The sequence below is a fragment of the Mercenaria mercenaria genome, chromosome 12 (genome assembly GCF_021730395.1).
Source record: "Mercenaria mercenaria strain notata chromosome 12, MADL_Memer_1, whole genome shotgun sequence".
Taxonomy (NCBI): Eukaryota; Metazoa; Mollusca; class Bivalvia; order Venerida; family Veneridae; genus Mercenaria; species Mercenaria mercenaria.
Genome location: NC_069372.1, coordinates 71,160,766 through 71,173,647, shown reverse-complemented (window position 1 = coordinate 71,173,647; position 12,882 = coordinate 71,160,766). Strand labels below are relative to the sequence as shown.

Sequence of the window (12,882 nt, the reverse complement as noted above, 5' to 3'; positions counted from 1 at the left end):
GTGTAACATCAATGCTTGAAACACTTAAATCACGGTGATGATGCGTACACCGGATATTGCTATTTAGTGATAAGGTTTTTTCCGAAAACGTGTATATTTTTCGTCAACATGGTAAGTAAAACACCTATTTACTATTGTATTATACTACTATAGAAGAAAAGAGCATTACTTTTAATAACTAGATACTGTGTATATGCTGTCACGGGCATACAATGAGTCAATCTTATTAAGAAACGCTAGAATTTGTGATAAAATGGCAACTTTATCATCTGATAAATGCAGGTCGGGGACACATTTCTCCCGATGTGTTATTGTCTTTGATAAAAAATGTAAATCGTATGATTTATTTAGTTACATACAAAATTTCAGCTTTGTAAATGTTCAAATGACGGAGAAATCGATGATAAATGAGAGTCGATGGTGTACTGTGTATTGCAAATATATGTACTATGTATTGACCTGTACCACATTTTACTGTACTGTGTATTGTTTATATTATCGCTGAGTTTTATAGAATTAATCTTACAAAATGTACATTAGCATTTCCTTTTCAAAGTACAAAACAGTAATTTCTTTAGTCCTGATATTACATGAACTATCTCAAAAAGGTATCTTTTTAAATTTTGCATTGGGATGCCACTAAGCCTTACTTTCAATATCGTGCAGAAAGCCCGACGCTACTAATAAATACTATATTGTGATTTTTTCGTTGCAGATTCAACCTGTTTTTGTGTGTTAATGGCTCAACGAACGAATTTAAGGACATTGTATGTCATTTTGTTGAACACCACCCAAATGACAAGAATAATATAGTATGCTAACGACCAAAACCGCAAAAAGTAAATTACAAGATAGCACCAGGCAGATGCAGAGAAAAAAAAGCAGAAAACAATACTGTTGATTCAGAAAAACATCAAAATACATGTTTCAAAAAGGAAACCGCTTACAAAAGGGACCACTTCGCAACAGAAAGAAACCGTTGATTTGGACAAATGGTGAGGAGCCTGTTTACTAACGGCAGTGGAAATGTATGCTACCTACCACGCCATCTAGCAGAACTCAATATTTACATAATGCTACCAGTACAAAAATATGATCAAGAGACACATACACGGAGGTGTACATGGAACATTCAATGATACACAATGTGCAATTCCAAGGACAGACAGGTTTTCGGAGAGTATTGTTATTAAGTTTTTGAAAGAATGTGACAAAATAGATGGATGAATAAATAGCCTTTAATCAGTTTGTTTTCCAAAAAACGTTTTCTTTAACTGATATAGTTTCCTATATTTCTTGACGTTGCAAAATGTTTTCATCAACAACTTAGTTAATATGAGGTATTGTGAAGACTGCAAGTTGTTTTGAAGAATAGGCTTAAAACTCTTCCGATGATTTTACAATTATACAACTGCTTGCATAACAGAGACCGCATTTCTGACGCTAAATTAAGAGGAAAGAGAAAATCAAGACAGACAAATACTTATTGACATTAAAAGAAGCAGCTACTTACTGCATAAATGTGATGAGTGTACATTACTTCCACGTAAGACTGGGCATTGATACTGAAATAGGTTCTGTTGTGACAGATTTATTTTACCAAATATTATTTGACAAGCAATATTGTAAAAAGCATGTTTTACTTTGATAACAAACAAGTAGTCATGTACATTGAAATATCTTTTAAACAAACTTAAAAATGTAAACACAAAAATAAGATATTATAAGATTTGTCATTCGTTCTTATCCTTTCCACCAACTGTACTTGTAATATTAGTATATAAATATAGTTGTGTATAATGTTGGGAATAAATATGTTTTAACCAAAGATCATAAACATTTTACATTCAACATTTTGAATACATGAAAAATCGGAATGATCTTAAAGTCAATTCCTGATCGTTTGTTATGGTTCAAAGTTGACCTTGACAATAAATATACTGTTCTGGTTAACAGGGAAGTTGATCACATAAAAGTGATAACGAACTGTTTGCATAGAAATGGCATATATCTTGCAAATGAAGTGTGCAAAATATATTACAAGAATAACACATGACACTGTTTCCTCCTACTTTTAAAACAAATTGCTCAGTGCATATGACACCCATTTTGTTTACGAAGCAAGTAGTGAGCTAATTATCTTTCAGAACAATGCATTTAAAGCAATAAAAATAGCTTTGACTATATTGTTTTAAGAAAATTTCAAGTGAAACTAGTTCCAAGGTTCTACGTCAAATGAGTCTAAGGTTATTGAAGAGAAACCATTTTAAAAGTTCAAAGCTCCTACGACCTTGACCTTTGAACTATTAACACAATAATCGATAAAGGTCGTCTATTGACCAAGGTTAATGTCTCTTTGTAGTTTGAAGGCAAAAGGATAACATATTTCCATGTTCGCTCCTCTTATAAGGGGAGACCTTTTCCACACTTATTGTCATCATATCCTGTGTTACATCATTATAAAACTTCACGGCTGAACTTGTGGCTGTGTCTTTACTCGGCAATGGCTAGTCTTTAGACAGTTTCTCGGAGTGAGTATTGCCATGCTGTAATTGTAAGTTGTAATAAAAGTGTTCAAACTGGTCCTTGTTATTTTCGCTGTGAAGTCTAATGTCATCTGCAAACAGAAAAAGACATTCTATCATTTTGCCAATGGAGTTATATGCCTTGTCTATTTAATGACCATAAATGCTAAAAATATGCACGTTATTTTCAATATCAATACTCAGTACACCAAACTGCAATACACAGTACAAATATTACTTTGAAAACTCAATACACAGTACACCATCGACGCTCATTTATCACCGATTTCTCCGTGATTTGAACATTCACAAAGCTGAAATTTTGCACATTTTTTCTTTGTATGTAACTAAATAAATCGTACGATTCAGATTTTTCCCAAAATGCAAATAGGTAATAGTATCGGGACAAATGTATTTACGGCATGCATTTATCAAATGATAAACTTGTCATTTTATCACAAAGTTTAGCATTTCTACTTAAGGTTGACTCATTTTATCCTTGTGAGATCATATACACAGTATCTAGTTATGAAAAGTAATGCTCTTTTCTTCTGTAGTAGTATAATATAAATAGTAAATAGGGGTTTTACTTACATTGTTGACGAACATTATACACGTTTTCGGAAAATACCTTATCACTAAATGGCAATATCCGGTGTACGCATCCTCACCGTGTAAATTGCAGTCACTACAACATAAAAGAATACATGCATCCCGAATAAAGTTGTACAAATAACCATTAATCAAATCATTCAGTTTCAGTTTTAACATTGCATATGCCATGTGTTTTGTGATTTTCCTTCATTTCTGCGATATGTCACATGTGTAATTGTTAAGCGCCCTTGAACGTATATTTTATATTAAATGGGCGCTCAACAAATCTGGTATAACAACAACAACAATAATAATAATAATAATGATAATAATAATAAAAATAATAATGATAATAATCTCATATGCTAAGTTTTTCTGTCATGGATGCCATATGGTGTTACAGTATTCTAATTGTGGGCGAACGTATGTTTTTAGGCAGTTTCTTTGATATTATTGTTATTACATTGTACATATCTTTTTTTTCATAAATCTGAGAGTGTTACTAGGGTTTGAAGATGTAATTTCAATAAGTGTTTCCAAGTTAAGTCATCACTAATAGTAATCCCAAGATATTTAGCATTTACTGTAGTTTTAGTTCTTGATTAAGTAATTTATATGGAAATATGATATCTATTTTTTGAGATTCCTATTACTTCGCATTTATCAAGATTGAATTCAATAGACCAGTTACGTTCTCATTCTTCTAATTTTGTCAAATCATCTTGAACTTTGTTAGAGTCTATTAACGAGTCAATGTTGAGGTATATAATGGTGTCATCAGCAAATAAGCGTATTCTACATTCTACAGAAGGTCATTGATAAAACAAAGGAAGAGACAAGGGCTCAACACTGAACCTTTAGGAACCCCCTGATAGAACTGGTAAAGAGTGTGAGCCTTCAGCTACTACAGATTGAGAACGGTTACTAAGGAAAAATTGAATCCAGGATAGAGAGATTCTGTAAACACAAAGTTTCATGAGTTTATAGAGAAGGAGTTGATGATCGATCTTGTCGAAAGCTTTCGAGAAATCCATTACAATGAGATCTGTTGGTTTCCAGATTGGAGATTGTCAAAAATTTCTTGTGTAAAGGAAGGATAATAGTTGAGCCTCACAGCTATGTTTGGAAGGAATATCAAAATTCTGTTTGGCATATTGGAAGATTACATATGTATCTTTGTAGTCAATTAAATATTTTGTCAAAATATTTTCAAAAGTAGTGGATCGGAAACGTCCAAAATCATGGACGCCTACCAGTTCAAAATAAATTAGATGTGGGCTGTAATATCAGATATCAATGCTAATATATACTGCCACAGACCTTGCAGGCTACTTTGTATAATTATAACTTACATAAAAAAGTCCTGGTCAGCCTGTTTCATAATTGTCACATTGTCTGGCTACTCTGGCTGGCCAGGGTAACCAGGAATAACTGAAATGCGCACTGGTTCTGGTTACTCTGCCTGGCCAAAACAGCCAGAGAAAATACAGTCAAACATGTAAACTAGAGCCGTTTTTTAAATGTATGACCCTTTTTCATAATAATCATATTATTCATAATTAGGTTGCACTAACTGTTGTATATAATTATAATGTAAATAAAAAGTTAGGCCTGTTGCGTGTTGTGTGTGTGTGGTATATGAAGGCTGAAATTCACAAAGATTAAAGGTCTGTATCTTTCTGGTAGATGGAAAATCTTTAAAACAAGCCTAAAAAATAAAATAAAATAACAACAACAACAACAACAACAAAGAAACTGTTAGACGGCATCATTTTCGAACAAAGTTAAGAGTAACACGAACCAGATTTCTGGCTACTCTGGCTGACCTCTGGCTATTCTGGCCAGCCAGAGAAACAGAATTCCGGCTACTCTGGCCTAACTCTGGCTACTCTGACTAGCCAGAGAAACCAAAGTTCTGGCTATTCTGGCTAAACTCTGGCTTAACTCTGGCTACTCTGGCCAGCCATAGTGACTAGAGTTCTGGCTACTCTGGCTACTCTAATTAGCCACTTGAAAATAGTTATTAACTTGAAATTCAGTTTTAGATAGAAATGACATAACTTGAACCGTGCCAAGAGAAAAGCAACATAGTGAGTTTGCGACCAGCATGGGTCCAGACCGGCCTGCGCATCCGCGCAGTCTGGTCAGGATCCATGCTGTTCGCTGTTCGCTAACAGTTTCTCCAATTCCAATAGGCTTTAAAAGCCAACAGTCTGGATCCATGCTGGTCGCAAACCCTGTATGTTGGTTTTCTCATGGCACGGCTCAATTATTAAATTTCATAATCAAATTCAGCTAATACTGAAAAACTTTTGTGAACTTTTGTGAACATGGGACCTGGTTACTCTGCCTACTCTGACTGACCAGAGTAACAGAACATGTTAAAATCATAGAAACTCTGGCTACTCTGGCCGGCCACAGTAACCAGAACTTGAAAATAGTTGTTAACTTGAAATTCAGTTTTAAACATGCTATTTAGATAAAAATGACATATTAAGTTTCATAATCAAACTCTGCTAAGACGGAAAATGTTTTGTGAACACGGGACCTGGTTACTCTGGCTACTCTGGCCAGCCAGAGTAACCAGATCAAACGAAATCCTGGTGACTGAGGCTACTCCGGATACTCTGGCTGACCAGAGTAGTCGAACATGTTTAAATCCTTAAAACTCTTGCAACTCTGGCTGAACTCTGGCTACTCTGGCCAGCCAGAGTAACCAGAGTTCTGGCTACTCTGACTACTCTAAAAATCCACTTGAAAACTTTAATTAACTTGAAATTCAGTTTAAACATGCTATTTAAATAGAAATGACATATTAAGTTTCATAATCAAACTCAGCTAAGACGGAAAATGTTTTGTGAATCAGGTTACTCTGGCTACTCTTAAAATCCTAGAAACTCTGGCTACTCTGGCCAGCCAGACTAACCAGAGCAAATGAAATTCTGGTGACCTGGGCTACTCTGGATACTCTGGCTGACCAGAGTAGCCAGAACATTTTATCATCCTAGGTACTCTGGCTTTTCTGGCTGAACTCTGGCTACTCTGACCAGCCAGAGTAACCAGAGTTCTGGCTACTTTGGCTGAACTCTGGCTACTCTGGCTGCTCTGGCTAATTTCACTCACATGGTAAATATAAATAATTGGATTTAGCAAACCAATTTTAAATTAAAGTGTTGAAACAGATCTGCAAAAACTGGACACTGATACGAATGGAACATGAATAAACAACGTTCTTCTTCTCTTGCGTCATACCTAGAGGGCTGATATAGATACTGACGGTGATAAATGTAACCATTAATTCCCTAAAGTGTTTGTTTATATCTTCATCTTGGGTACTTGACAGTTTGTTAAGGATCTTTATGAGTATCTGGTAAATACTCACTCGAACTTCGTACCTATCATAGATAACGAATAAAAACATTACTGAACTGCGGTACCATTGTTGTATAGTGACCCGTATTAACTTTACATATAGTAAGAACATTCAAACAAAATATGAATATATTGTAATGTTGAATTTCCTATTACTAGTATTAATACTTTAATTTTCCATAGGCACATCACTTTTCATGTTACTCAGCCAAGGACGAAAATGCTGTTGTTTTTACCAAAAACAAAACCAATTAAAGCAACGAAATTTATCTTAATTTATGGTTGCATTACATTGCATTCAAAAAATTACCTTAGAGAGAATAAATAGATAATGAAAAATATTGGAACTGACAAAGAACATCCTATTTTACGAAAAATCTAGTAATGAATTATCCACAAGAAAGTATTTTAAATGAACATGAGTTCAGATGCGTAAAGCTCGAATGTATTTTGCTTGAAATTAAGTGATTAATATGTGGCATAGAGCCATCATTAGCTTGTTTCTATATTTGTTTTGCATGTTGTGTTGTATATCTATGTTTAAATAAATTCTAATTCTAATTTTAGTAAATTTCATTTTAAAAAATATGATCCTAAAAGCATTGTACCCCACAGACACTATGTTGATAGATACTCCTACTTTGAACGGTCGAATAGATTACCGTGTTATTACAAAATTGAAACTTAGAAGTCGTCAATATCAAAGTGAAAAATATCAAATACATTTGGGTGGAAGTGTCTCAGATATGAAAAAAGAGGTAAAACCATAGAGAGCCATGAAATAAATATTTCCAATGTGTTTGTTTAACATTTAAGATCAACAATTTGTCGCTCGTTAATACCTATTTGTACATACACCACTCGTTACACACTCATGAAAATAACACTCGTTAATACCAAATCTAACATTTTCACTTAAAGCAACACCACTGACGAAATATTTTGATCTCAAAATGAAATAAGCAAATATCCTCTATATGCATGTGTTTACAAACGTTTGTAAGTTTTTTTTTGTTATCAATAGGCTCAACCTAACTAAAACTTAGCCTGTTTGATTATGATTTCATTTCATTATTAGCAATCATTTTGAACGAAGCCTTTATCTTAAATCAGGCAGTATTAGAGCTCACTGAATAATAACAGTCACGTATAACTGTGCAAATTAAACAAGAACTGTCTTTAAAAAGACACACGGCGTAGAGGTTATACTGTCTTGCGCATGAAAAATTCAGAATTAAACAGAATGTACAGACAGAAAATATTTGGATATGCATATATGAACACATTATTCATTTGCAAATATTTCAACTAAGCAGCAAATATCAAGAGGTATCCTTTCAGTGATAGAAGGTAATATGATTTGACGTCCTGGACTGATTCTGAAATAATTTCTTGTTGGGTCAGAATCCCAAATTAGTAACCCACTAGCACAATAAAGTGACCCCCATAACTCAAATTACTTGATTAAGTTCTAAGTTTAAAAAAAAATAAACTTAAATCAAAAAGTCAAACATTTGCAGATTGGGATACCTTCAATAAATGTTGAAATCTTTTTATCTGGGTAAAGTAATAGGTAAATACTTACATAATATATGATGGAATAGTGATTTTTAAATTCAATTTGCACATTTTTGTTGTTTGCATAATCATTATTTTCATGAAATTAAAAAACTTTCAGCTGACCTACTGGCCTCCATCTGTGTTGTTTTTGTTTTTGTCTGCACTTGCCAGAGCACGGCTCCAATGGGGAAAGACCCCTGGTGTCAAATTATGTTGGAAATTTCTCAGTTTCGTGAAATAATAAGAATTGTTAATTTTTCTTCTTTATTTTCACGAAGAGCATGAATTTGCCGTGTGTGCGAAACCACGTACAGTCCAACACCGGGTACACCGACTCTACAATTACTACCAGCCACCACCCATTCATCCATAAGCGGAGTACGCAACGGGGGAAGAAGTTAACTTTCGATTTCTCTTGCGGTGATAAATTACTAAAAACTGTAAATTAGAATAAATCATTTTAGTTAAGGGTAACAAAACTACTAAATATATTCAATTTAATATGTGCCTTCTGATAATCAATGTCATTCAAGACTTAATAAATGGTTTATCTTCTCAGCGCGCACCTGTTCCGTGTCCCGATTACCACAGAATCTAGGTCAAAATCCATATTATTCAGCTAACACCGAAAAATGAAATGAAACAAAGCAAAAATATGTGACCTCATTCTCATACAGTATATATTGTAGGTACAGATGCGAAGGGGCGCAGTCCGAACGATATTAATAATACGCATCTGAAACATCTATGATAAATGATTAAACATTAACGATTTTATTCAAGAGAAAATCTATACAGGAGAAGAAATATATAATAAAATCTGTAAAAAAACTTTCGTTCTAATCCTTTCCATCAACTTTACTTGTAACGTTATAAAAGTGTATAAACATAATTATGTATACAGTTGACCAGAAATCAGACTTTATCTTGCAGAACACGAATTGAGTTTCAAGTTTAAATTCGCGCATTTTTACTAGTTTAGCTACATATAAGCCTATATTTTTGATAACAGCCCCTTCGTCTCATTGCATTTTAGTGCCATTCCTAAGATATTGCCTGAAAGCGGATTATACACATGCATTTATATACCTGTACTATTTGATGTTGGTGATGATGTCGCAGACGATATATCTATCAACGTAACACCAACAGGCGATGTTTCCTTACATATTTCCTCATTTTTGAGGCACATTCTTTAGTACAGTTGGCGTACTGTGTATCGCTGTCAGCAGAATAGTTACAGTGTTTCAAACACAGAGGTAATTTAATATTCTTTTCACAGCAAATTGCACGTTTTCTGAATTGAAATTGTTTAGTTTAAGTATAGCCACAACAAGAACAATTCCATGGATACCATGTACTCCAGTCGCATGTATTCGACAGATTTTCATTACTGTTTGGACCAACATTGTTACAAATGCTGGCAGCAGAGTCTATGCAAAGCGATGGTATCAAAATAAACAGTAATAATCCATACTTTCTTACTTTTTAAAGACGGCTGCTGCTAAAGTAACAAACATTCTTAAAGTGTTGCTTAATATCATCTGTTTGAAATTTTTTTTTCTTTTGTTACTGTACTGTCAAATGCTACATCCTCTCAACATAGAGGACAAGTAGTGACCTAAAGCTAAGTTGCCGATGCATAATAATATTTTAAGATAAACATTGTGTGTTTATTTAGACACTGGCTAAGGTTACTGTGTTAATCTGAAGGGTCTTCTCTAATTCGTTTGTTTTCGACTGAGTTATCACCTTTGACATTACTGTGTTACAAATACCCACCTATAACGAAGACTTAACATGTACAGTCCAGTATATTATTGTCTAGATATCTAAATCTCATTTGAAACACAAATAAATTTCTTGAATAGCAAATTGGCGTTTCCGATGATTAAACCAATGCCGGCAAAACACAGCTGACCCACCGTACAAGATTCGTGCTGTTAACGACAACTAAATTTGTGCAATGATTATATACATACTTTTATGTAAAACTCAATAAGAAGATTAAACACTTATAAACTGAGGAGACAGGTTGTTCTCAGAGATGCATGTGGAAACACAAGCATGGCTTTTACGGTATTGCTTTCTTTCATTGTATTGTCAGACACTATTATTTACTAAGCGTGTGCAGATGCAGTTAATTTTTCTTCAGTTAACATAGATAATATAAATGCAAACGTATTTAATTAGCTAACAGACTCGAACGTTTTACAGAGGTTATATGGCATTTAAATGTTTCGTTGTTTTATATGTTATGCATATTGTCTTTTACATTGATGGTGTTTCTTCTCTTAACCCTTCCCTTTATGATCCTCCATTTTTATTCAAACCACCCGTTCGTGCCCCTCACCGCTTAACAACAATTCCCCTTCTCGCCGCTCCATTCTCCCCCCACCGCCCCCCCCCACCCACGACACACACACCCAAGTTTACATACTCCCTTGTATATCTTCCATATAATCAAAGTGTAGTAACCCGTCTACTATACCTTACAATATTTTTTTTATTTGTGGTTGGCCTATCTTGCCCTATGTAGCTCTCCTTGTGTTTGCTTTGTTCACGCTATATGATGCATCCAAGGATCCTGCTATTCCCTTTTATTTATATGTACAAGTCGGTTATGGATCTTTGAAACCAGATCAACTAGCCTTTTCATTTTAATTCCAATTCCGCATGTATACAGACAAATGAGTCAGATGCTTTAATTTTGAGAGTGACCTCGGACAATGGTCTCACGTGATTTATCCAAAATAATATGAATAATAGCTGATGTTGTTGATAACGATAATTCATAATCACCTAAAGTGAATGCTCATACATCTTCTACTTGGATTTTGAAGGACATTTACTACTTTCTGATCTTAAGTTCGGTTTAGTTAGCACTCAAGGATATCGAACGAAGTTAAAATGTTTGCATTTCTTCGACCACTTATGTTAATCCGATATATTCCTTTTACTATTTATATCAAGTTAATAAATTTCATTTCAAGTAATAATTCTAAAGTTTAAGTCTAGTTCTGTATAAAAATAGAACTTTCTGAAAAAAGAAAAACTAAAGAAAGGAAAATAGATAAACAATTGTTAGAAATGTTAAGAAGATTTAGCATAATGTAGGTAAAAGGAGAATAAACAATTCAGCATGATATTTACATACTTCAGTTCTTTTAAAAATAAATAATATTCGTTCGAACGAGTGGGTGTTATGGAATTATTTTTAAACTTATACAATACTCACCCATGCCTTGAATTAGAAATCAATGATAAATATTTTTTCATTAAGACATGTATCCACAAATGTAAGCGAAGCTTGTATCAGGCGAAAAATTTACTAATTAGATACATTTTAATGAATATGAATGGAGTACTTGGTAGATCGTCAATGGAGAAAGTTAGTGCCTAAATTTAGAGTAGAATATTTTTCATTTACTTTAGTTAAATCTGGATTAAATATATATCACATTAAGCGAAAAAGAATGTATATACTGTTCAAAATACGTGGTAGTTTGTTAAGTGTGGAATTAACGCATGTTTAAGCTATCACATGTAAATATACCTGCACTGCGTGATGGCGATGCCGAAGTTGATGAAGATGGACTTATCAATGTTATATTAACATGCAACGGTTCCTCACACGTTTTCTTTGTACCCGACGCACATTCGTTACTACAATTTGCGTACTGTGTATCGCTGTCAGCAGAAAAATTACAGCGCTTCAAACAGTTGGTTAAATTAACATTTTTTTCACAGCAAATTGCACGCTTTCTGAATTGAAATTGTTTAGTTCCGTTAAAGCCACAACAAGAACAATTCCATGTGTACCACGTACTCCAGTCGCATGTATTCGACAGATTTTCATCCCTGTTCGGACCAACATTGTTACAAGTGCTGGTAACAAGGTCTGAGCAAAGAAATAGTATTACAATAAATAGTACTGATAATAATCCAGACTTCTTATAGAAGGGTGTATCTAAACCGTTCCACATGTTGCTCTGCATGTATTGAAAGGATTTTCTTTTGTCTTTTGTTTGATTGAACTTAAAATGCAACAGGATGATAAAGGAATGAGAAATGGCTCCATGCTAGATTGACGAAGCAGGTATTATCAGACTGGTGATAAAATGTATCTTTATTTAGATACTTACCATGGGTACTGTGATAATCTGAATGGTTTACTTCTAAATGGTTTGTTTTTAGTCAACTTATCACACAAGCTGTTATTGTCTAAAATTAGCCACAAAACTACATCATGTCATTAATTTCGATGAGTACACAGTTAAACAAGTAAAAAATCTTCTATCTTTGCAAAAGATAAACTTTACATGGATTTGTTTAGTTTTAATTTGTTGGTCTCAAAATACAGACTTTTAAAATTAAATGATGTGTCCGTCTTCGGCACAATTGCTTCTTTTCATCCTTTGAAAATAAACCACGCTACAAAAAGAGATTGAAGGCAGACATATACAAAAATACAAATATTTTTCTTTCTAAATCTCTCAAATATGATATTGCTCTGGTTGTGTTTAAGTTTCTAAATAATTCTGTGTGGAATAAGGGTAACAGGAGACTAAAATACCGTCCTTAAATAACATCTATGCATGAGATAAATAATGCTTTTTGTAGAAAAGCACACGTCTCCCTAAAAGCATAGTAGCAATAGGCAAGAGTTCAAGAGCGGACAGGAAACGAAAATAAAAAATACACTGATGGTTGGTTTAGTGACTGCAATGAAGTAGAGATCATTTACTCGAAGGGCGAAACATCCTATAAAGTTTGAAGGTTCTGAATCAAGAGGCTCTCAAGTCATTGATCGGAAACGGTTTTCCATGTT

At 33.9% G+C, this 12,882-nt stretch overlaps 1 protein-coding gene across 1 annotated transcript in view; it reads right to left on the bottom strand.

Moving 5' to 3' along the window:
* Window positions 1–12,131, bottom strand: part of LOC123535494 (uncharacterized) — a 31,576-nt gene extending 19,445 nt beyond the window's left edge. The window contains exon 1 of the mRNA XM_053520640.1: window positions 11,608–12,131. Coding sequence (XP_053376615.1) covers window positions 11,608–12,049 — 442 coding nt within the window. The 5' untranslated portion in view covers window positions 12,050–12,131. The remainder of the gene's footprint in view (window positions 1–11,607) is intronic.
* Between the last annotated feature and the right edge of the window lie 751 nt (window positions 12,132–12,882).